The sequence below is a fragment of the Lipomyces arxii genome (assembly GCF_038497795.1).
Source record: "Lipomyces arxii strain Phaff 12-163 unplaced genomic scaffold V1512scaffold_11, whole genome shotgun sequence".
NCBI lineage: Eukaryota > Fungi > Ascomycota > Lipomycetes > Lipomycetales > Lipomycetaceae > Lipomyces > Lipomyces arxii.
In genome coordinates, this window is record NW_027117710.1 from 190,135 (window position 1) to 213,856 (window position 23,722).

At 47.0% G+C, this 23,722-nt stretch overlaps 11 protein-coding genes across 11 annotated transcripts; 4 read left to right on the forward strand and 7 right to left on the reverse strand.

Moving 5' to 3' along the window:
- Nucleotides 1–84: 84 nt before the first annotated feature.
- On the reverse strand, nucleotides 85–2,467 carry V1512DRAFT_271719 (uncharacterized protein; the record flags this gene model as incomplete). The annotated part of the gene is made up of 3 exons (XM_066917657.1): nucleotides 85–1,869; nucleotides 1,915–2,027; nucleotides 2,440–2,467. 3 exons carry the CDS (start codon nucleotides 2,465–2,467, stop codon nucleotides 85–87), a joined length of 1,926 nt encoding a protein of 641 aa, XP_066770769.1.
- On the reverse strand, nucleotides 2,195–4,523 carry V1512DRAFT_264614 (P-loop containing nucleoside triphosphate hydrolase protein). The gene has a single exon (XM_066916718.1). It carries the CDS (start codon nucleotides 4,443–4,445, stop codon nucleotides 2,664–2,666), a length of 1,782 nt encoding a protein of 593 aa, XP_066770770.1. The 5' UTR covers nucleotides 4,446–4,523; the 3' UTR covers nucleotides 2,195–2,663.
- A 43-nt stretch (nucleotides 4,524–4,566) lies between these two features.
- Nucleotides 4,567–6,165, forward strand: V1512DRAFT_264615 (uncharacterized protein). Its single transcript, XM_066916719.1, has one exon. The coding sequence runs from the start codon at nucleotides 4,634–4,636 to the stop codon at nucleotides 6,032–6,034; it is 1,401 nt and encodes a 466-aa protein (XP_066770771.1). The 5' UTR covers nucleotides 4,567–4,633; the 3' UTR covers nucleotides 6,035–6,165.
- Nucleotides 6,057–6,947, reverse strand: V1512DRAFT_264616 (uncharacterized protein). The gene has a single exon (XM_066916720.1). It carries the CDS (start codon nucleotides 6,873–6,875, stop codon nucleotides 6,141–6,143), a length of 735 nt encoding a protein of 244 aa, XP_066770772.1. The 5' UTR covers nucleotides 6,876–6,947; the 3' UTR covers nucleotides 6,057–6,140.
- Nucleotides 6,948–7,095: 148 nt separating this feature from the next.
- On the forward strand, nucleotides 7,096–8,524 carry V1512DRAFT_264617 (enhancer of polycomb-like-domain-containing protein). The gene is made up of 2 exons (XM_066916721.1): nucleotides 7,096–7,417; nucleotides 7,467–8,524. The coding sequence occupies exons 1-2, from the start codon at nucleotides 7,256–7,258 to the stop codon at nucleotides 8,487–8,489; spliced, it is 1,185 nt and encodes a 394-aa protein (XP_066770773.1). The 5' UTR covers nucleotides 7,096–7,255; the 3' UTR covers nucleotides 8,490–8,524.
- Nucleotides 8,456–10,551, reverse strand: V1512DRAFT_264618 (uncharacterized protein). The gene has a single exon (XM_066916722.1). The coding sequence runs from the start codon at nucleotides 10,256–10,258 to the stop codon at nucleotides 8,591–8,593; it is 1,668 nt and encodes a 555-aa protein (XP_066770774.1). The 5' UTR covers nucleotides 10,259–10,551; the 3' UTR covers nucleotides 8,456–8,590.
- A 324-nt stretch (nucleotides 10,552–10,875) lies between these two features.
- Nucleotides 10,876–12,722, forward strand: V1512DRAFT_264620 (general substrate transporter). Its single transcript, XM_066916723.1, has 2 exons — nucleotides 10,876–11,143; nucleotides 11,191–12,722. The coding sequence occupies exons 1-2, from the start codon at nucleotides 11,016–11,018 to the stop codon at nucleotides 12,665–12,667; spliced, it is 1,605 nt and encodes a 534-aa protein (XP_066770775.1). The 5' UTR covers nucleotides 10,876–11,015; the 3' UTR covers nucleotides 12,668–12,722.
- Nucleotides 12,723–13,474: 752 nt separating this feature from the next.
- Nucleotides 13,475–13,984, reverse strand: V1512DRAFT_264623 (uncharacterized protein). The gene has a single exon (XM_066916724.1). It carries the CDS (start codon nucleotides 13,934–13,936, stop codon nucleotides 13,649–13,651), a length of 288 nt encoding a protein of 95 aa, XP_066770776.1. The 5' UTR covers nucleotides 13,937–13,984; the 3' UTR covers nucleotides 13,475–13,648.
- On the reverse strand, nucleotides 13,985–17,913 carry V1512DRAFT_291950 (uncharacterized protein). The gene is made up of 2 exons (XM_066918276.1): nucleotides 17,647–17,913; nucleotides 13,985–17,603 (listed from the first exon to the last, which is right to left on the reverse strand). The coding sequence occupies exons 1-2, from the start codon at nucleotides 17,720–17,722 to the stop codon at nucleotides 14,440–14,442; spliced, it is 3,240 nt and encodes a 1,079-aa protein (XP_066770777.1). The 5' UTR covers nucleotides 17,723–17,913; the 3' UTR covers nucleotides 13,985–14,439.
- V1512DRAFT_264626 (uncharacterized protein) lies at nucleotides 17,889–22,624 on the forward strand. Its single transcript, XM_066916725.1, has 8 exons — nucleotides 17,889–18,252; nucleotides 18,301–18,796; nucleotides 18,844–19,275; nucleotides 19,323–19,480; nucleotides 19,530–19,921; nucleotides 19,966–20,300; nucleotides 20,347–21,453; nucleotides 21,507–22,624. Exons 1-8 carry the CDS (start codon nucleotides 18,104–18,106, stop codon nucleotides 22,560–22,562), a joined length of 4,125 nt encoding a protein of 1,374 aa, XP_066770778.1. The 5' UTR covers nucleotides 17,889–18,103; the 3' UTR covers nucleotides 22,563–22,624.
- On the reverse strand, nucleotides 22,558–23,678 carry V1512DRAFT_264631 (mitochondrial carrier domain-containing protein). Its single transcript, XM_066916726.1, has 4 exons — nucleotides 23,567–23,678; nucleotides 23,482–23,519; nucleotides 23,074–23,438; nucleotides 22,558–23,023 (listed from the first exon to the last, which is right to left on the reverse strand). The coding sequence occupies exons 1-4, from the start codon at nucleotides 23,593–23,595 to the stop codon at nucleotides 22,604–22,606; spliced, it is 852 nt and encodes a 283-aa protein (XP_066770779.1). The 5' UTR covers nucleotides 23,596–23,678; the 3' UTR covers nucleotides 22,558–22,603.
- Nucleotides 23,679–23,722: the final 44 nt, after the last annotated feature.

The following is a 23,722-nucleotide window of genomic DNA, read 5'->3' on the forward strand; positions in this document are numbered from 1 at the left end:
CGAAACCGCCGAAATGTTTACAATAACCTTATTAACTTATCCGATAGTATTACAAAACCCTTAATTATTAATCCGATAAACTGACTAGCCGTTCACTTTAAAAGTGCTCGAATTTTTTGGCCCCGGTTCGGACAATAAGGGCGACGGCACTAAAACACCAAGCTCACGCATCTCACGAGTCCATTTTCGTTCTGCGTCGTGCAATGTTTCGCCGGCGGCAGAGATTGAGGGTGCTAGTCGGCCGTAGTCTTGTACTGTGCGGACGCCAGATGTGATGATTTCTGCCATTCGGTCGAGTGTGTGCGGTAGTAACTGTGATAGTCTTGTAGACGTCGTGATTGCCATTAATAGTGCGAGATGGGACACGATAGAAAGCGTGCCCTGCCAGAAGTATGGCATGTGACCTGCACGATGCTCTTCTAGATCTTCAATCTGCCGTAAACACGCGTCTATGCACTTCGTGACTCCAAGTCTGATGCGAGAGTCTTTAATCAGGTCCTCGTCTGACAGTGCAACATGGACGTATACTCGCCAGATGATGGACTGGCATACAAAGTAGCGTAGACGGAGCACAGTCGAAAACCTGTCTGATAGCCTTTGTCTAACGAACGAAAATCGTAAAGTTGGAGGTAAATTTTCGTACCATTGAGTAAGCTGGAAGTCTAGTTCCTGTACGATGGGGTGAAACGACGAAATTGCCATTTTTGATGTAGTTTTCGAGTACAGCATGTGGTGGACCCGGTTGAGTAACCGGCGGAGTGCGATTTCAGCAAGAAAGTACCATAAATTATCAGCACCTGGTGCAGGCATAACCGGATCGACTACGGCAATGTACCCCGAGGGCAGCCCGACGTTGTCTTCACTTGTTTCTATGCCCGAGTGAGGCAGATCGAGTTCGGCAAGAATGTCAGACTCAAACAGGAGCGCATTCCAAAACACCCGTTCAAACTGCTCCTTATCGTCGTGGGGCAGTTGTTCGTACGCGGTCGTGCTGAGAATCGACCGTAATTTTGTGCATACGACCGACACGATCGACCATGCCTCGACCGGTCTAACGAGATAAAACAAGTAGGCGGCCGTGAGCATAAGTGCCTGCACGTCGCCGATGGTGTTTCCAATCACCAGGTTCGACACCAGCGGCCATGCGGTCGCGAAGAAATTGATGCCGGGGATTGGTGCGTCGGGTGCGAGCAAAGCAATGGACTCGTACATGCTTGCCTCGCCTAACGCGAGCACGGTCAGCACAATTACACTCTCGGGCCCGGACCTGAACCCGCGGGAAAGCGCGAAAGCGTAGTATGTCTGCCATAAGTATGGTGAGACGATGGCATAGAATGGGTTGACGTTTTTGAAGAACGAGTCGACAAACGGCTGGATGTGTGATAAGTCTAAAAGAATGTTTTGGTTGAGTTGAAGCTGCGACCGCTTTGCTTCAAGCGCTAATGGAGAAAAGACTGGTGGTGCAGATGAGGACAAAAGTCGCGCGATTTTCGGATGTCTGAACAGATGAAGCCATGGAGTCGAGTGGTTTTCAGGTATTGAAAAGACGTACTCCCATGGACCAGAGCCTGATGTTCTATCACGAGATGATGCAGGAGAATAATGAGAGCCTGAAGCACCTGAAGCAGTTGGGGTTGAAGTTGAGAAATGACGAATCTGATTGTGCTGTAGTTGAGAATGTTCTTTCTCTTCGATTGTTGATTGGAGTAATGACTCGATTGATTCTAATTTGGATAAGATAAGTTTATCCCTTGCATCTAGTTTGAATCCTCGTTCACGGTAAACACACTGAGCGTTCAGTTCAGTGCAAAGTCGACACTTTGGTTGACCTCCATCGCATTTTGATTTTCGTGCCCTACAAACTTCGCACTATGCTATCAGTTCTAGAAAAGGTAAGCTATCGAGAATGCATACCGCTATAATTGCTCGTCGTCGAGGATAATCAGTCTTGTCCTCAAACAGCTGGTCAATTGACCTTTTTTTCGAAGTCGAGTCGCCGCTCCCGACTGAACTTGAACCGGCGTGAACTGACGACGTCGTGACGATATTTTAGTCCGTTCGGGACGGGACGATCCTGGAGAGATTGTTGTGGTGAACAATATGGATGTGTTGGTGTGTGCGTGTGAGAGCGAGTAGAGTAAATCGCGCGTGAAATGGATGATTACATTGGTCTACTATCTCAGCTACTGCTACATTTACCGTATATACATATAGTATGCAAATATACACTATGTATATATATATATATGTATAATATATTAAACATATAACAGATTTGTACAATGTTGTTTATTCCACCTCATAATGCAACACCAAACAATGCTCCCATAAAACAATTACCCTCTAAACAACCTCAAAACCTTTCTTTGCATCCTGACCATCGCAATCTTAATCCAGACTGTGACTGCAATCCACTTGGACTTGACTGCTTTAACCCACGACGTCTGTTCTGAGCTGCGTCCGGCATTGTGCCCTGAACTCGGGTCTGGCCGCTGTTGCTTATAATAGTTTGCCTGCTTTTCTTGCGATGATGAGCTAGGTCTTGAATGCTTGAATTGCCGGTCTGTCATGACTATTGCGCTTGTTTCTATGCTATGTCGTAAATCTAATGTCTAAAATCTAGATTCGAAGTTGATGTAAATAAACTCAGACATAAACTCAATTCACAACCCCCGCCAAAACTCGTCCCACGCAACAGGCTTCCTCACCGCGTTTGAAAACCCGTCATGAAATTGCACCCACACTTTATTTCTCTTTTCGCTTTTGTCTGTTTTTACTTGTTGCGTCTTGTCCGACATGTCGTGCTGAAAAAATAGCCTCCGTTTGGCGGTCGCCACGGTCGTTGCCGGCTCGGTCTTTTCGATCTGTCGCTTGAACGACTTGGTTGGCGCCTGACGACGAAGCACTTCCCGGTCGAGTTCCTGCGATATTAGGTGCCGCACAAGGTACTTCCCTACGGCCGCCCTGTCTCTATCCTGCGTCGCAAACAACGCAATCTGCTCAACCGTTGGCTCAAGCTTAAACACGTAAACGCCGTTCTCGGCTCGGTACTGTACGTACCGCAGCTTTAGATCCAGCATAACATCGACCGCATGTGCCAGCAAGTCGCGCTCGTGTGCACGCACAACAGAGTTGACCGGACTCAGGTTCGGGTTGATAATTTGCAATAAAAAAGGCGCCAGCTCGAGCGCGACCAATGACAGCGTCCGGAACTGTCTGTAGGTCGACACCGGGCCCAAACTCACAACCTGGTTAGCCATGTCTTTTGTCGCACGCTGGGACTCGCGCATTTCGTACTCAGACCTTGAGACCGCGTAGGTTTTCGGATTGTGGTTGCTTGAAAAAAGTGAGTGAAATGCGCCAGGAGGATACGCCTGATACTGCGCCAATCCAGACCGCGAAAGCTTTTCGTGAAAGTACAGCCAGTCCGAAGCCTCTACGGGCCTGCCCAGCATGTTGTCAACGTAGGTCATTTCAGGATACGCGGCAAAACACCCGTCCATAATCTTGTCGAACTCGGCATTCTGCTCAATGGACTCAATGACTTCAGGCAGCGTATACTTTGCGTCAAACACTCTATTCACGACTGAACTCGTGCTAGTACCGACGTCTTTGGTCGAGACCAAATCAGTATCAAACTGGACCGCGTTCACGCACGCACGCACGTCGCCATCCATCGCGCTCACAAGCTTGGCAAGCGTCTGGCTATCGACATCGACCTGTTCGGCTGCACAAATACATTTCAGCCGTGCAATAACCGCAGACGTGGGAGCGCGTCTGTAGCCCACGACTTCAGCTAACGGACGCAGGTTTCGTAGACTGGCAACCCATGGGTCATTGCATATTGCGACAATTGGGCGCAGCACGCGTTTCTTATTCACAAGCTTGGTAAGGGCTCTGACGAAGCTGGCCTCAACTCCGTCGACCTCGTCCAGCACGACACAGACTTTTCTTTTACTCATGCGTTCGCTTTCAATCGCATTTGCGAGTTTATTCTCAATCGATTTTGCACTTCGGTCATCACTCGCATTGATCTCAAGAATGTCATAACCTGCTTGCCGAGCAGCAACATGAACAGCCGTAGTTTTTCCTAACCCTGGTCCACCATGAACAAGCAAGATCTTCTTGTCTGCCTTGTTAAATCCAGTCAGCCACCGCAAAATAACCCTGTGAGTTCGTTCATCTCCAACTAATTCCGTCCATTTTTTAGCCCTCCATTTCTCAGCCCATAACTCTGTTGTTGTGGTTTTTCTAACAGTGGTAGCAGTAATAGTAGCAGCAGCAGTAGCAGTCTCTAGACTTCTCATAATAGACATAATGTCTACACCATAATTTGTTTGTGTCTGTTCTCGTCTTAACCCCCGACTAAATTTCGTTCTTGTTCTCAGTCGAATCTCACGCCCATCAACAACCGCCAGCCTATAGAACCCGTTCGGCGCGTCCATTTTCGTGTGTTCTTGTTTATGATTAGTCGCGTCGCGTGTCCAATCTAGTCGCGTTTTCTGAGAGGGTTAGGGTAAAGCTGCTAAGTTACAGAGAAAATTGTCAAATAACGTTATGACGCGCCAGACAAAGACGCGACTGACGCGACAACGCGACAACGCGATAACGCGATAACGCCATAACGTAAGCAATGCCAGATGAGGATGGCGATGGCGACGTCCGAGCTGCTGTGCGGAGTTTGAGTGCTCCTGTTCCTTTAATGAAGGTTGAAATTGACGACGAGCAAGACGCGTTTGAGCCAAAGGTGAACATGACAAATAATGAGCGGGTTTGGAGTATTGTTTGCCATTATTCCGATGGGCATGAGAAGCATCATCCAAATGGCGATTTGTTGAATAATTCCAAGCGGAAAAATGGACCTTTTACGTATAATTTCTATAAGAAACTGGACTCAACAGACAAAAAGACGCAGTTTTATGAAGCCAAATTGGGCAAGTTATTAGTGGATCAAGGAATATGTAAGAACCTGAGTGGAAGACCATTTAAACTGCATTCATTGCCAAAAGGATACGCTTTATTTAATCACTATACGAGGAAACCAGGGGTTGAGATTAAGATTGAGACTTATTTGTTCGGACATGGTCGAGGTAGGTTCGATAGTCCGGCTGAATTCTTTCCTCATCTTGTTTGGTTATTGACCAATTTTGAACATGATAGTAGAGACTGTGAATGCTTAATATGTAAGACTGAGATGAGAGTAGAGCCGAGGTTTAGACCAAACAGGAACAAGCGGAATTATGAGACAAGGGCTGAAGCAATTTATGATCGAAATCAGGGAAAAGGTCTTTATCGATTAGGTGAAGTGGTTTGGGTCAGACTGAAGAAACTGGATTGGAGTCAGTATAGACAATGGTGTCCTGCTGTGAATAGGGACTGGTCTCCTGCTGTCGTTATATCTAGACCTGGATTATATATTGATCCCGAATGTCCATCCAAAGAAGAGCAGGCGAGACGGTCGAAGGAAGAATATGTTCTGTACGCGTATCCTGAACGACTGGTCAGTGTGACTGAACCAAACATAAAGCCTTGGATAGCTCGGCCACACACTAAGCTACGCGTACATCAAATCCGTGAAATTTTACGCACTTATACCACAATCGGTAACGCTGAAATCGTGACCGAAGGAAGCGAGTACTCAGGCATCTATCTCGGCCCAGAAAAGATCTGGATTGGCGATGTTGTCTGGTTGACGCCGTCGAATTTTGGGCCGGGGACAGAGGAAATCATGCTGCTTGAACGAATCTTGATCACTGAACAATCAGGCATCATGTTTGCAGGCACACTTTACCGTCCCGGTCGAACATCGCCTGAAGACTGGCCGCTGCCAACTAAAGTCACGGCAGAGAAATCATGGGCAATGGCACTCCCGCCATCACAAGTCATGCTAGTCTCGGTCGCTGAAGTAATTGGAAGATGGTACCCTTCGTCGGTCGTGTCGGCCACACACAAACGACATTCGGTCGTGCAAAGGATATTTTCTCGTGCGGAAATGCTTAAATTACCGCTTATTACCCATTTTGAAGGAATGTAATTTATCATCTATTTTCAATGTGTTTTGCAATAGGGATGAATGTATTATGTGTTTTATCGAACCGTACAATGACTACAAAAATCAAACTCCGTGGCCAACTTCAGGTTCAGCTTTCAATCAATAAATCCCACATCTCTGCACAAATCTCAATAAACCGACGTTTTCGACTATCCCTCTCACCTCTCCCGTCTCTTTCTGCCCAACAGTCTTCGCACTCGCACACCTCCTGTCTCGGCCGCTTGAGTGCCGGATAACGTCGCTCGACAACATGTCGTCTCATAGACGCATGCGGTCTAGTAGACCCAAGCCTACTCGGTCGATGAACTCGTCCAGGAACAGGAGATTGGGGTACTCTTACCGGCATAGGCACAGGTCGAAGTGTTGGCGCAGGTGGATGCAGAAACGTAGGCCTCGGTCGTGGCTGCTCTGTTGTCAACGGCGCAGACCTAATCGCCCGCTCATACCCTGCTTGTACAAACTGCGCTGGACCCACGATCTTGATCTTGGCAGGCGGACCCCGTTTCTCCTGAACTTCCTCGTCCTCGTCTTCATCTGCATCATCCCCTTCCTTCATTCTCGACGCAATTAACTTCCGTTGCCGCTGCTCAATTTCTCTTGTCCGCATGACATGCTCCATCATTTGATTATCCATAGGAGGTAACCCCGGACTCACACAATGCAACGCCAGACCCTGAATGATTTCCTTTGCTGATCGAGGCCCTTTAGCATGCGTCGTCTTGTCCTCGACGGTCTCAATAACCAAACTAGGAGGTCGTCGCTTTGTCCGCTCAGTTTTCTCATCATTCGCCTGTGCCGCAATGTTTTCTACGCCTGTGTCCATTTCGTGATTGGTGTTTTTGTTCTCAGCTGTGCTCGTATCAAGACTGCGTAAATTGATAATTTCAGGGGCGTGTGAAACGTCAGCCCCTGTAGCTTACCCATGTCTGGGGTATTGTATCATATATTTTTAGATAAGGGTATGGTACTGTAAATGAGGGTCTTGTGTCTCTTATTACACGGGAATTAGCAGTAAGGGTCTTGTGCGATGTTTACTCATCCATTTCACATTCAACTTCATTAGAAATCCTTGTTTAAATCAATTTGAACCATTACATCGCTTTGATAAGCCCGATTCTATCATTATCTACATAATTCTCATCGCTGACACCCGTCTACACAAAGATTACGCTGTCTGGTTGATTATTCGCCACCGTCATCCCGATGGTCATCAAACCGACCGGTCCTGCCCGGTTCAGACAGCGAAAGATCTCCGTCAAGCAAATCTTGCAGATCCTTCACCAGTCTGAGATCGCAGACTTTGAAGATGCTCAACAACGCGATGTTTTGCCGGTCGAAACCGGTGTTGAGAAGGGGGAAGAGGAGGTACAATACCCTTAGTTTAATGCGAATCTACAATGCTAACGTCTACTAGGAACATCATCTTCAGGCTGCGATCAATGCCAGCTTGGCTGCGGTCGCCGGTGCTAAAGTCGAGCATATTTATATCCCAACTCCGGACGCGTCAAAAGTATTTGATGGTTATGCGAAGTATTACACCAAAAAGTTCACCGAGCCGAGCACATACATCAGATTTTCGTCTACAGTCGAGGACACGTCTGGGTGTGCATACTGTTTAGACGAGCGGGATTTTGAGTTTCTCGACAAAATCAACTCGACCAAACGCTCGGCATCGCAGAAATGCACAGAAGACGTGTTTGAGGTAGTGGTCCAGACGCTCGAGTCTGCCATCGCGGAACGTCAGCCGTTCTTAGCAACAGACGTGTCGCAAATATTATCGTTCGAGGAGCTCGAGTCCGCATTCGGTGATTTACCGGCGTATGTGATGTTTGCGAAGATGATTTACCCGCACTGGAAAGCCCGCAAGATTGAGCGCAAAGGCAAGCCGTTGATGTACTCGCTCAAGTTTGAGGAGCCGTCAGACAAGGACGATTCGGACCCGTACACGTGTTTCCGCCGGCGCGAGTTTAGGCTCGCACGCAAGACTCGTCGGTCTGACGCCCAGAGCTCTGAGCGGCTGCGCCGGCTCAGGGCCGAAATGGACGCGGCACGGATGCTGACAGAAATGGTCGTCAAACGCGAAGTGCTGCGCAAAGACAATTTGCAGACCGAACTTGACACCTTCAGCCACAGAATTGCGGTCAAGGACCTGAAACGCAAACTTGGTATAACAGGCGACGACGACGATCTCGTGACGAAAAAGAAAAAACAGCAGGACCAGTCCACGCCGTCCCAGCGCACACCAGTCCAGAAAGATTCCGAGATTGAACTTATCACGCTCGAAGACATTTACCGCAAACGCGAGGCCGCTATTGACCTTGCGATCCAGGACAAGCTTGCTCGCAGACGCGAAACAGACGCGGGCTGGCACGATTACACAGACATTGTTACCTCGTGGCTTGGCCTGTTTGACAATGTCTACATTTACAATATCTAATCTGTACAATATATTACTCCAAACGCCAACCCTAATCATATAGTCCGAATCCTCGTAGCAATAAATCATCACCGACTCGCCACCTTTACATGGAAAAAGCATCAAGCAGTCGCTGTCGCAGGTATCGCACTGGCTTTGATCGCATGTTTTTCTCGTCGTGGCAACGTGGCGGCCTGCGGCGCAGTGTCACGGCCAGGATTCGCAGCCATCTCCTCATCTTCCTGCGGTATGACTTTTGACAGCGACTTCTTGTTGCCTTTATTAATCTTCTTAATCTTATCAAACTGCTTCTGATCAATTTCCTTATCAAGCTTTTCAATCTCGACCTCAATTTCAATCTTGCGATCCGCTTTTTGTTGATCCTTGGCCAATATCGCTGCTGCGTGCGCTGGCAGCTCCGGTGGCTTGCTCAGTAATTGTCGTTGGGCGACTTTAGCCGCAATCTCAGCTGCAGACAGTGACTCTTCCGGGCTCTTTATGGCCTCTTTCACGGGTGGCGCAACGTTTTCGGAACTAGGCTGGTCGAGCCAGTTCAAAACCATCATGGCCTTCAACAGATTGGTCTTGATGTCTGCGTGCTTGCCATCAGTCAATGTAGTTTGTAATGTCATATTTACTGTGCCCAGAATGTCGATCCCACGGGCCTTGGTTACAGGCATCATGCCGGACTCGAAGAGCACAATTGGCTTATGTCCATGCTTAAGGACGTCAACGTCATACATGTCAGGACCAGCAGCAGACGGTGTGACAAACAAATGCGCTTGGCCGGCGTACGTCGGCAAATTTTCCGACACGGTCTCCATTATAGTGTCCAGCCATTTGCCGGTCACGACTGGGTCAAGATTATTATGATGACCTTGACCATACACTATGGCGACTGGTTTATCGGACGTGTGACGTTTGAGTGAGTCTGCCAACAATCTAAGATCGACCTCGTCAGGCGGAAACACTGGGATGACATAGTTGCGGACATCGAATGATCTGGCATCGCATTTGAGCGACTCAAGATCGAATTTTGCAACATCAGCAGAGTTGAAGATACCTTGTAGTCCACACTTGAGGGTATCAAATTGGCCTTGACAGAAACAGGTGTCTCGCTCGTCTTGTCTAAAATTCCAGTCTGTAACTGCACCAAATCCCAAGTCTTCTCGTAAAAGAATATGTAATGCCGCAACCACGTGCCGCATAAAACTATCACCGACGAATAGTATTTTGTCGTATTTTGACATGATATTGCAAATATCTCCGCGATCATACCATCGCATATCACAGCCTCTAGGCATATAAGGCGCATCGATGCCAATTCTTCCACCACCAGACATTGCTTCTAAAACCTCCTCCCTAGACCGACAGAGAGGTTCAAAAGGTCTATGCAAATCCAACGACGAGATTGGGCATGAGGTTCTGTGTGCAAATCTAGCAAAAGTATCAATCATATCAGATGAGCGACTATCAGGATCAGGTAAAGGATAAACATCACGATATGCTATTGCTTCAAGATCTGGTTTGTGTACTTCTTTTTCACCAGCAAACGTATTTTGTTGTTCTTGCTTTAATTTTTGAGTAGAACCAGATGGAACTAACAGATAAACCACAAACATGATAATAAACACGATAATAACCAATTTAAAAGGTTTTGTCTTATGTTTTTTCGTGATGTCATCAGATTTTTTGTTTGAAAATTGGTCGACAAACGCTTTCTGACGTTCGAACCTCGGTAATGAGTCGAGTTTTGATAAATTTAACGCGACAGAAAAAGACGAAGCCATTTTCTACTGTCTTTCTAATTGAAAAAAGAAGGAAATGTGCTAAAGAAAATGAGAGAGAAAGGAAGGTGATATTTACAAAAGCGCGTCTGAGTTGAGTCGTATAAAATGTCGAACATGTCGACTTTGAGGTTGAAGAACACCGACGAGGCGTGAAAGCTTCTGAACTAAGCCAGATCCGGTACGTTCATATATCTTATGTAATTAATAACGACTAATGTGTTTATGTTGTAAATAGACTAGATATATAGTGTATACACTATATATATACATTATGCATACTATATATACTAATTATACTATATATAGTGTGGAGCATGTACCGACGTTTGACGACAAGCAACGGTTACAGGGGGAAAACGGCACGTTAAACAATTCCAACTGTTCTAAGGGTTTAGTGTTGAGCTTGCTGCTATATTTGTTTATTCGTACCATTCTTCATGTAACTTTTATTTATTCAGAAGATATTATTTATTATGTTTTGCTTTATGTCATAGCATGTTGTTTTTATGCCATTTATGCCTATATCATGCTATATTTGTATATATTCACTATAATTTATATTAAACCATAACAAGTAATATAAACATCTATTATTATGAACATACAAAAATTATCGTGAACAAATAAGTTCTATTCTTGTCTTTCTTACTCGTCAAAGATGTAACGTAAAAGTACGGGGGTAATGCGGCTCATTAAATAGCCTTAATAGTTTCTGTTCATCGACATCCCTCAAATCGTTATCGATAACGATAAAGTCATGTCTGAGATGGCAACGTTTCAACAAGAGGATGAGCAGCTGCTATTGCAGCCATTGCAGGCACAAATGTCGCAAAGGAAAAGCTTTAGTGTGGTTGACAAATATGAGAAGCAGTCATTGTTAATAGCGTATGTCCCGGGTACTCTTTCAAGATAAGACAACTACTCACGGCTAGAATTAATTGTGTTGCGGGACTTGCTATCTTCTTTTTTGGATATGACCAAGGAATGATGTCTGGCGTCAACAACTCGCCAGACTACATTCAGCTTATGGACTTTGGCTACGTCGACGAGTCTGGAATCCACATCACAAACAGCGCGAAGCAAGGCGGCATTGTCGCGATATATTATGTCGGCACATTAGTAGGTTCCTTTCTCGGCGGTCATATTGGCGACAGACTTGGTCGCATCAGCAGTATTGGTATTGGATCCGGTTGGGCCATCATTGGCGCAGTGCTGCAATGTTCAGCCCAGTCTAGCTCTTGGATGAGTTTTGCACGTGTCATGAATGGAGTCGGGACTGGAATCTTAAACACAATTGTGCCGGTATGGTCGGCCGAGACAGCAGAGTACAAGTCCAGAGGCATGTTCATTGCGCTTGAATTCACGCTCAACATTTTCGGCGTCGCAGTCGCATACTGGCTTGAATACGCACTGTCGTTTGTCGGCGACGGTACGACCGCGTTACGATGGCGGGTCCCAATTGCCGTCCAGATTGTGCCGCTGGTTGCGCTTCTGTTTGTAATATTTGCGTTTCCTGAATCTCCACGATGGCTGGTCAAGGTCGGCAGACACGATGAGGCATTTTACATCCTCCGTCGGCTGCGTGGGACTGACACCACCGAGGCAGACGATGAGTACCACTCAATTGTCAAAATTGTCGAACTCGAACACAAGACATCTGCCCAAAACTCGTATTTCAGAATGTTTTTCGGTATCGGGTCCGGAGATTTGCATCTGGGTCGGCGAGTTCAGCTCGTAGTTTGGCTGCAAATTCTGCAGGAGTGGATAGGTATTGCCGGCGTGACTGTGTACGCACCTACAATCTTCACCAACGCTGGCTTCAACGCAAACCAGTCCGAGCTTCTGTCGGGTTTAAACAACATCTTGTACACATTTTCGACCCTGGTCAACGCGGTCACGGTCGACAGAATCGGCAGGAGACGGACACTGTACTGGGGTTCAGTCGGGCAAGCACTGACAATGTACTTTGCTGGCAGTTTCTCTTCGGCTGCATCTGAGTCATCCGGGTACGGTGTCGGTGCGGCGGTGTGCATATTCGCGTACACGTCGTTTTTTGGCGCCACATGGCTCGTAGTCCCGTGGCTTTACCCGACAGAAATATTTCCTCTCGAAGTGCGCGCAAGAGGCAACGCGTTCGGAGTCGCGGGATGGTCGGTCGGCAACGGCTGGTTGACGTTGCTGTGCCCAGTCATGTTTAACAGATACCGCGAAAGAACGCTGTATGTCTTTGCTGTTGTCAACATCCTGACCTTGCCGATAGTATGGGCACTTTATCCAGAGACAAATCAACGCACGCTCGAAGAAATCGATCTACTGTTCGCATCAAAGTCGCCTTTTGTATGGGATGCGGAGCGGGAGTTTGCGAGATTAACGGACGCGTCTCGAAATGGAGATGTATTACTAAATTAAGAAATTTAAATTCTCCGACTAAAGCCGCACGTCAAATCTTTAACTTTATCTGACAGGATCGACTGCAGATTAGATTTAGCTTGTACGAGCTGTAGATAAATAAAACGATAGCCACAGGATCAGAACTGGAGTGACAGTGTTTGTTGCGACAAGCAAGAGTGAAAAGTAATGCCTCACGATGAGTGCGATTGCAATCACAAGTCGAATGATGTGCGATCCTTTGTACCGTGTGATGCCAGGAGAGCAGAGATAGAGGCCTCAAGTCAAGGCCATATCGATGTGATGGAGCAGTCGGGATCAAGTGAAGTCACAGATGACGCCTGCACTGGTACTCAGACCATCGACTCTACTATCCGGACCAATGACATCGGTCAAAGTGAACAAAATGGAAATAGTGATCAAACTGCTCAAAGTCAAATTGATCACGATGGTTATGTGAGTTTGAGTAAGTCGGCCGATGATTGTAAAGAAAATGAAAACGATGATTATGCCGATGAGGATGACAATGTTTCAGACGTGATGATTTATGAAGAACCAGAAGAGATTGAAATTGAGTATGAATACGACAATCGGGGTAGACCAAGGTTAAAACTCATGACTGATTCACGATGGATTCGAACTCACCGATGATGATTCTATTATTTTATATTGTTTATTTCTGTAATCTACGGCGTCTGGTGTTTGAACACTAATAATTTCATCCTTTCTGTATAATGCAATATAGAGTCACTATACTATTCTGGTGCCGTATCGCGTGTTTACAACATACATTTTACTGAAAACAAACTACGGTTTACCATTACCAAATTATTGTGACAAAAATGCATTTAACTATAACGAAAAAACCACCTGTAATAACAAAAGTCACTTTTTTATCCATTTCCGATTCCAAAACCAATTTTTTTTTATTCCGTACGTAATGCCCGACTCCTTATTTTTGAACATGCTTCGTAATATTATACATTAATTACAATGAGTGGACTAGAACATCACACTGTCATCTTCAGCGATTTCATTGTTGCTCATCCATCGCCGGCCAGCTGAAATAGAGGCATCAGATGCGGTGGACGTAGTAGATGCAGTAGACTCAGATCTAGATCTGGCTTTCAGAGCTGCGATCTGCTCGCCGGACATGACTGCCTGTCGCACATCGCTAGACAAGACTAAAAACTGACGATCTTCATTAGCAAGCGCTGCTGAGAGAACGAGGAAGTTGGGTGCAGTAGGTGCGTTGATCGGAGTGAGTGAAGGGGAGCTGTTTGAGTACATTTGGTATGTGTATATTTGGCAATATTGCGTATATAGTATATGAATATAACGATAAGTAAAACATGGAGGGCAGGGGCGTTACTTTATAGTACAAGAAAAAAAAGTCCGGCACATGACGAACTCTTCAGCCCAGCACGTGCTTTGCGCTTCCCCCGCGTGTGCCGTAGCAAATCAGCCGCACGTGGACTTAGTTCTTCCTCTTGCCCTTTCTTTCCCCTCGCCCGTTTCTCACTCGTTCCACGTTTAAATTGTTATTTACCATTGTATACAGTCATCACTCACAGCCACGAGATATTTCAGCGCGTGATTTTATATATTGCGTGTTCTCTGCAATGTGTGTGTGTGTACGTTTGTTTACGTTGTACATACGTCAAGGTGATTTTATAGTCATCAATCTGACAGCTGAAAATTTCTCCACGCTAATTCAAATGTGCCGCCGATAACCGAGTACTCTACTCGACTTACGTCATATTCGGTCAAAATCAACGAATTCAATTAAAACTCTATTCACTATTCTTAGTCAGCATGTCTCTATACTGTTTAGCACACCCATAATGAACAACCGTCCGGTTAGGAAACACCGAAATAACACTACTTCCAATTCGCTTCACACACACGGGACACGTCCGCGTATCTGTAATCACGACGTTCTGACTCCGCAACCCAATCAACGTCTGCTGCGTCTGCACAAGTTCAGTCTTGAGCAACCCGGCAAGCAATCGGTCTCGTGAAACCGTCGCGTTGGTCGTTCGTAAATGCGCCTCGAAAAACGGACCGAGTGCGGTCATTTTGATGTTGGCAGGTAGCAACTCGAGCGCATCAACTGCTGACACACGAGACCCATGGCTCGAGAGTAACTCGAGGGCGGCTTCCAAGTTCATGGCTTGCGGTCGTGTAGCCGGTGGAGGCATTAACTCGCTCGTGTCCTGCTTGAGCACCGGAGACGTCGAGAAATTGTACATTGATGACGAGTTCGATGATCGTCGTGACCCTGACATTCGGCCTGCAACAAATTCTCCTCCACCTCCGACTTTGATACTCGGCGGCCGCAGATATAGCTCCAGTAAGGTGTAGAAAACCGACTTCCCGTTCGGCGCATCAGAGTCGTAAACCTTCATACAGTATTCCTGCGCTTTTGCATAGTCCTTCATGCTAAACACGTAAATCTCCAACGCCCGCTTATGCTCTCCAATCCTGCTAAACAAAATTGCTCTCGCTTCCAAAAACAAACTTGACTCCCGTGGAATCAATCCCAAGATCTTCTCGGGCTTGTACTGCCTCGATTCCCGTAATAACCGTAAAAACCTCTTGATTTCTGCCTGGACTAACTCGTGCTCGGCATCATACGCCTGCATGTTGGTCTTGATTTCCTCGAGATATGCTAACGCGAGCTCGTTATGGAAATCTGGCGACAGGTCACCGAGGTCAAACACAAGGTGCTCCAAGTACTTTATTGTCAAACTTCGCGATATCGGCCCTAAAAACCTCACCACCGCCGGTCGGCTCAGTGATTCGGCTTCAGGTGTGTTGGCCATAAATACATCAATCCCGTACTGTTCGTTCATCTTGATTGGACCTTCTCCAAACTCAAAAATTAAACCAATGTCATCGTCTCCTAACTTCTGCAGATACTGCACTATCGGCTCTGGACCTCTCAACTCACTCACTTGCCGACTCTCTCCCATCTCCTTTAATAATTCAAGCGCGTCCCGGTGCAGTTTCTTGGCATAGTAAAAATCAACAAGCTCATTCCACTTGCCGTACGTCAATAACTGATTTCGCACGACGCCCTTGTCGCAATGGTTCGGTAACCGTACCAGCGGCCCGACGAGTTGAGGATTGATCAGCATGTAGCATCGCAGCAGCGCAGTATCAACCACGGCGGCCTCCTGTGTGAGATCATTCCCAGAGAGCTTCGGCAGGATTTTCTCGTCATTGACGAGTTCGAGATCTTGCTTGCTGATTAGTCCGGATTCGACAGACGACAGCCGCGAAATCTTGCGTCGAGCGTCAATCAGGTAAATCAGCAGACACCTGACCGCTTTCTTCAACGCCTTGTCATCCAGCTCTGAACCACCGTATTCGAGCACGCTTCCGGCCTCAGACAGTGTGGCTGTCGTCGTTGTTCGTGTACTTTTCCCGAAAGATAAGAAATTGGCCAAAGTTTCTGTCAACGATCCAGATTCTATCACGGGCTTGCCCATGGCACCGCCGCTCGTGGTAGTCTTGGTGGTCCCGTTTGGCCGCAAAAACCGGTTAAAAAACTCAACATCTCGTTGCTGCTGTGCATCGCCTGCATCGCTTACACTCGCTCCATCGGCTTCAAGCTTGTCGTGTTCGGAAATGGGCTTTTCCGCCACTGTTCCGTTTTCTTCAGTCACTCCATTTGTCGCTGGCACGTCCTCGGCCGCAATATCCTCTTGGGGATGCTCACCAGTGATGACAGACGGGTACAACGACAGCACGCGTTCCGGTGGCGCAGACACTTCCGCAAACACGGCCATGGCCTGTTGAAACTTGCGCATCTTGTACAGTTCCTCTGCCTTGCGCATCTTCAGATCTCGTAGCATTTCTGCCCGGTCTGCGACAAGAGAGTCATCCAGGATTCCAACCAGACTGATTGCTTCGTCCAGTTGATCCTGTTCGACCAACATCTGGATCTGCTTTTCAAACGGACGCATAGTCAGCTGCCAAATTTGCCGTGATGACGCAACGAATGGGTACTTTCCGTCATGCAAATGTCCCAAAGTTGGGAAATTAATTGACTGAAGCACGGTGGACGTCACCGGATTCCTGACCTCGAGTTTCTTGCAGTTGATGGAAACACAGAGTATGTAAGGATACGAGTACCCGAGCATCATCGGCACGTCATGCCATTTTATTGGCCACTTGTTGTCCATAAACGTGTCAGTCTCTGCCGACAGAAACGCTGAAGAAAACTCATTGACGAGTAATACTGAGTTATCACTCGGGAGTACAGTCGCAAGCGCACAACCGGCTCTTCGCGCTGAAGCAGAAGACTCGGACGTAAAGTCGCCAAAAGTGGTTGCGACCCCTGCCAGTGTTCCGTTCAGCGGACCCACCGGTCTGCCTGCTGCAAACACCGGCGACACTGACGATGCGGCAACGTCAACCATAAAGTATTCAGTCACTAATCCACATAACAACTTCTCGGGTTTGACGAACGTCAATGACCGTGACCGTTCAGGCACACTAATTTCTTGAGATCCCACTAGTTCAGTGCCCTGCCACTCATAGCAATGTAGTTTCCGTTTGGCAGACACCACTAGCCGTGAAGTTGATCGCTGGATATCAGCTACTGAAGGTGTGCCCAGCGATTTCCCATCTGATGACATTGGGAGGAACGGCATCACGAAGTCGAACGTAGATGATGTGGCCATGACGAAAGCTCCTTTTGTTTGATGCAGCCGCTCTTGAAGTGAAAATGTGTCGAGATCGTATAAATAAACATATCCATCACTTAACACAGACAATACTTTCGGACCTTCTAGCACAGCCAACTGTTCAATTGACTTCTTTGTAAATTTGTCAATTGTCTTTAGTAACTTTGCTTGTGTCAACACCGGTGATGCTGCTGTTCCCATTGCTGCCGGAACAGAATACACTTTAAGCGTCCCAGACAATAATCCGACATATAACTTCTCATCTGTTTCGTTAAAATTAACCCATGAAGCGTGCGATTAACGTACTTGAAGCAAATATGGCTTGAATTCGTTCTTTCGCGCCCAATTCCACGACGGGAACCGGTGCAAATGCCCGTAACATATCGATTAAGTATTACAATTAAATATAACGTTACTATTTCCTATAACACAAGAGGCCCGGCAAATTGTAGATTGTGGTTGATTAATGTCGATATCGAACTCTGACTCGAGTTGTGCTCACTGACAAGAGCCGCTCGAGGTTTATTACTGTATAATTAAGGTTAATTGCTCATTGCGGCAACTGCTTAGATCAGATAAGGATTTTTACTAAATAGTCAATTGAACAGACTGTCAAGTGTATCTTGTGGCAAGAATTAGAGTGTATAATATTGTGGAAATTAGTTGAGACGTGCTCCAGTACACAAAGACAAAGAATCAACGCGTTATGCTGCTGAAAATTGATTTGTTTATACGTTCCATGATTCAAAATACTGTATAGAAAATGTCAAAAGTAGTAAAGAAGCCAAAGAAAGTATCTGCGTTAAAAAAGAGTTTACAAGACGCGAAAGCTGCTGTTGACTCAAAGAACTATGGTACTGCTAAACAATATTGTCTTGCTGCGCTTCAAGAAGATTCTGAATCGTTTAATGCGTGAGTCGTGTAACTAGCTGATACTGTTCAAATAACTGACTGGTCTAGTTTGATCTTATTGGGATACTGTCAAATACAACTTCACGAATTGAAAGATGCACAGGAATCATATTTACATGCAATTGAGCTCAATCATGAATCGCCATTTGCATGGCAGGGTCTGCTCAATGCCTACGAAGCTGCCAAAATGATCCCACTGTATATTGATACAGCAATACAACTATGCATGATATACAAGCAACAAGACGATAGTACAAGATGCATTAACGCGATCAATAAGCTGTACACATATGTCAACAGACACGGATCTCGTTTAGACAGGATAAAAATGCTCAAGTTTGTTGCGCCAGGTGCACCATTGTTTGATTACATTGATGGACATGGCCCATCGCCTGTCCAAGTGCTTGAGCAACTCACAAATTGCATTTCCGCTGAAGAAAAAGATACAATTCAAGTCACAGTCAACAAGCAGAGAAACAAACTTGGTGCGAACGTGAAAGATACTGAACAAAAGATTCGTCTTAAGGTCTACGGCTCATCTGAGGTTTGGCAGTCTACTTTTCTATTTCACGCAGTAACTAACGAAGCTAGTTGGAAACTTACTATCGGCTACTACTAAACTGGTCACATAGTGAAGAACAGCGACGCGACGTGGAAGGTTTGTTACTCGTGTTTCTTTACAACAAACTTCTGGCCGCTCCTAAGGCGTCAAGAGCAGAAATCCGTGCGAAAGTGCTTGATCTTGCAAACGGCATGGTCGTTGTCAAATCCCCGGTTGAGCAGGCTTGGATCATAGCGCTAGAGTGGCAAGACTGTAGTAGCTTAGCGTCTTTAGACAAAAACACAATAATGGATTATGTTCAAATGTTTCCTCACAGCGGTCTTGCTAAAGTCTTGGAAGCGTTTCTTAAGTCAGACATTTCACCGTTTCAGCAAATCATCGCACAAGATGGCAAAGACGAGGAGGAAAGAGCAACTTTGCATGGTTCATGGGACGAGACTGAAATTCTTGGGAGTTTTCTGGTATATTGTCAAGCTGAAAATATCAAAGCACACTAACTTCTCTGCAGGAAGGCTTCGAAATGCGACCGGACTCAATCCTGGCAAACCGGATTTTGGCGCAGTACTATCTTCACCTGAACGAGTTTGAAAATGCAGTTGAGATGTCTCTTGCAGGGATAAAACTGCTTGACAGATTCACAAAAGATACGTCTCTCAATCTCATGCGGTACTAATTCTTATATTTAAGCTTTAATGTATTCGCTAACGCTCAATAGACACCGAGACGGCATCATGCTGATTCTCGCGACCGCATACATTTACTATCAAGCTCCGCGGCATTTCCAATCTGCATTAGACATTTTCGACGGCATCCTCAAGCACGATCATAAAAATTCTGACGCGCAAATTGGCCGGGCGTTGATTTTCGAGGAAAGCGGCGAGGTCGAGCAAGCTCATTCCGCGCTGGTCAAGATCCTTGAAACGTATCCTGATAGCCTGCAGGCACTAGTAGAGGCCTCTTGGTGCGAGGTGTTGCTTGGTCGGCATGAGCAGGGTCGACAGGGATTGCAGAAGGCGTTGACTATGGTGGCTAAAGACGATCCGACGTCGGCCAGTTTGAGAGCGAAGATATGGTGGCGGTATGGCAAGAGCTTATGGGATGAAGATGGTAAGTACCTAGTTGTTAGCGATGTCTATTACTCACTCCGTTAGTATCTGCTAGAAGTGACCGTTCAGGTGCATACGCGGCGTTCCTGACCAGTTTACGATGCAGCCCCAACTTTGCCGCATCTTACACCAGTCTAGGATTTTACTATGCTCAAATTGAGCACGATCAAGAACGGGCTGGGAAATGTTTCCATAAAGCGTTTGAGCTTGATGCGACGGAGGGTGAGGCTGCGCGACAGCTGGCAGAGACGTTTGCCAAGGACCAGGACTGGGATCTGGTTGAGGTGATTGCATCCCGGTTTGCAGATACAGAACGCAAACGGAATGTGCCTGGCCGAGAGACCGCATGGCCATATCGAGTGTTGGGGGTTTCTTATTTGGTGAGAACATGTTCTAATCTACTTTGAAATTACTAACAAGTTTTAGCAATCGCATGACTTGGTCAAGGCGATTCAATCGTTCCAGACCGCGCTACGGATTAATGACCAGGACACAAACTCATGGACCGGTTTGGGAGAAGCCTATGCCGAGTCTGGAAGATACGTTGCCGCGTCGAAAGCGTTTGTGCGAGCATGCACGCTTGATCCAAAGAACTGGTACCCTTTGTTTTTGCTCGGCATGGTTCAGCGGCAGACTCTGAGTTTCGAGGATGCAAAGAAAACGTTTCGGATAGTGTTGAAGGACCTACCGGAGGAAATCGTTGTATTAGACCATTTGAGCGAGACGTTAGTCGCCTCCGCCAGGGATAAAGTTCACAACAATTATTACGGTCAGGCAGCGGAAGATGCGACCGAGGCGCTTGACACGCTGCTCAGGCTAGCAAATGTGCATCCGAACTCGTTCAATTTGTGGAAAAATGTTGGCGACGTGTGTCAGCTGTTCTTGAAAGTCAAGTCGTTCTTGCCCAAGTTCCCGGCCCAGCTGATAGCTGCCATTTTCTCGGTCGAGATTAACTCCAAGCACGTGTCCGAGACGGCAGAGATTGACGCGTTGGATGCTACTCTAATTGGTGATGACGATAATCACGCCATGGCGGTGCATTACCACATCTTGGCGTACAAGAATGCGCTGGTTTGCGCGTTCGGAGACTCAAAGACTCACGGAGTCAGCTGGTTTAACCTTGCATGTGCTGAACAACGGGCATATTTTGACTTTGGCAAAAATATCAACTACCGTACTGCCGCGATGAAATGCTTCAGAAAGGCGATTGTGGTCGAGCCTCGAAACGCTCAGTACTGGAATGCGTACGGTATCGCGACGTCGGACTTCGCGCCACTTATCTCTCAGCACGCGTTCATCCGGTCACTGATTGTCGACCACCGGCAGTGCGAAACATGGTGCAACCTCGGCGTGTTGTACCTCGTTCAAGGCGATCTTGAGCTCGCGAATCTGGCATTTAGTCGCGCGCAGTCGACTGATCCTGACTTTGTGTTGTCGTGGATTGGGCAAGGTTTGGTTGCTGCTGCTGTCGGGGAGGATGAAGAGGCGCGAGAGTTGTTTGAGCACTCTTTTTCAATTTGCGGAGGCGGGAATGTAAGTTTTGATTTGTGCTGTGCGTGCGTGTGATGAAATGCTGATTGTGGTAGAAAGTGGCAATGCTGCTGTATTCGACCACCGCGCTTAGCGTTTTGTCTGGCGCTGCGCCAATGCTGGGACATTCGCATATTGAAATGATGTTGTTTGCGCTTGAGAAGACGTTACAGCTCGAGCCTGACTTTACGCCGGCGTTGCAGATTGAGGGCATAATTTTGGAGCGACAAGGCAATTACGAGTACGGAGTCCAGCAGCTGGTCAAGGCGTCCGAACATCTTGAGCAAGCGTACGAGGACATTGAGTCGTTCGATCATCTACGCGGGTTTGTGGTCGTCAAGGCACAGCTCGCTAGACTGTATTTAGGGCAAAACAATTTCATACAAGCGTTGGATGAGTCGATGACCGTGATTGATTTGGCAGACGACGAGCCGCGGCTGGCGACGGCGCACTTGTCTGCGTGCATTACTGCCGGGCTAGCGTATTATTTCACGGCGAAATATGCCGACGCGCTGGAGTTGTTGAAGCGTGCGAACGAAGAGTCTGGACAGGATCCGGAAATCGCGACCATGCTTGCGCAGGCGCTGTATGTGCAAGGCGGTGAGCGTTGTGAGAAGGCGCAGGACGAGCTCTTTGAGAACATTGAGAAGCATCCGCAGCATTTGAAATCAGTCATGCTGCTTGGTCTGATTGGGTTGATTGACGGCAACGAGGAGGTCATTGATGCGATCGAGTCCGAGATTAACGATATTGACATCGAGTTACGGTCCAACTTCACGGCCGACCGGTCTCTTGAGCTTCTGGTTTCAGGTATGCAGGGGTTTGCCGCCTCGAAGCCGTCGATAGGGCCGTGGATGCAGGCCGCGGTGCTGCACCCGTCTGACTACAAGGTGTGGAAGTATCTGGACAGCAAGATCGCGCTCGAGACGGCCGTGCTGGACGTAAACGTTGAAGCGACGGAGCTGAGCGACAGGTTTGCGGCGATGGGCACTTTTGCGGATTCGCTGACAAGCGTGTTCCTATCGCCTGGAAACGTGAGTGCGTGGAAAAGTTTGCAGATTACGGTGAAAAGTGAGGATTTAGAGCAGGCCATGCGGCAGCTTAAACTGTGATGCTATAAAGGTCGATGTATATATTGTATATATTACAGTAATTATAAATCATAGTCGTCGCAATCATCATCTTCAGTTTTGATGGATTCGACGATAGTCATTGTCAACGCGCCCACCGGTAAGGCGTACATCAGTCTGATATGGAGGCCCCTAAACAACGCTCTTAAAAGTCCTGCTTCCTTGATGAGATTCTTCGCAACTGTCAGCAAGCTGTTTCTGTCGTCCGGTCTAATGAGTTTGACTTCGTCCGAGAGCGCAAGCTGTTGCCGAGTCTTGACGACGTCAAAGAAGTTCGACACCGTCTCCGAGCCTGCAGTCGCGAGCGAGGACGCGACGGCGTACTGTGTTGTCGAGAGCTCTTTCGTGCTATCTGTAGCTGCGTTTTGCCGTCTTATGTATTTCTTCAAGTGTTCGTAGACGTACCAGTAGAAGACTGTGTTCGGCGTGTAAATCACAAGGTTCTTTATGTATCAGCAATGTTCTTTTTTTTTTAAAAAAGAAAAAATTGTACCATAAAATATCCTCGGAAAAAACTTCTAAGGCCTTCAGTCTCGTACATTTTTTTCACCAGTTTCGAAGTCGACGCAATTCCAGACCCATCCCTCAACTGCATGCGGCCCTTGATGACTTCCATCGGCGTGAAAAATACACTTGAGGTGACCTCGGCAACTATACCAGCGAAAATGTACGTGAAAGCCGAATCTGTGCCAAAATACGACCCGAGATCCTTCTTGGCCTGCCGGTACGATACAAGATACAACATGAATGCCGGAGTGCTCATCACGGCCGACACGGTCACACCGCGCCAGTACTGACGGAACGGAAGGATGTAGCCTCCTTTTATCGACGCTTGCCGCAGTGTCAGAATCGTGTCGACTGATTGTTAGTTTTGCTCGTACGATAACACTCGTGGACTCACGTGGATGAAATACGACGGCGCTTCCAACCGCAGCGGTACTACGCCATTAGCATGTCAAAGTCCTCACTCAACACTGCGTACGTACACTGCAACCGCCGCTGTGCCAAAATCCATACTATATATAGACAATTGTCTGTTATAGTCGCTTACAATAAGGGATCTGCAACCTCATACCGGCTGCGTTGAGTAAAAAATTGGTTTAAATCCGTTCCGACAGAATTTTCGAGGACATTACACACGA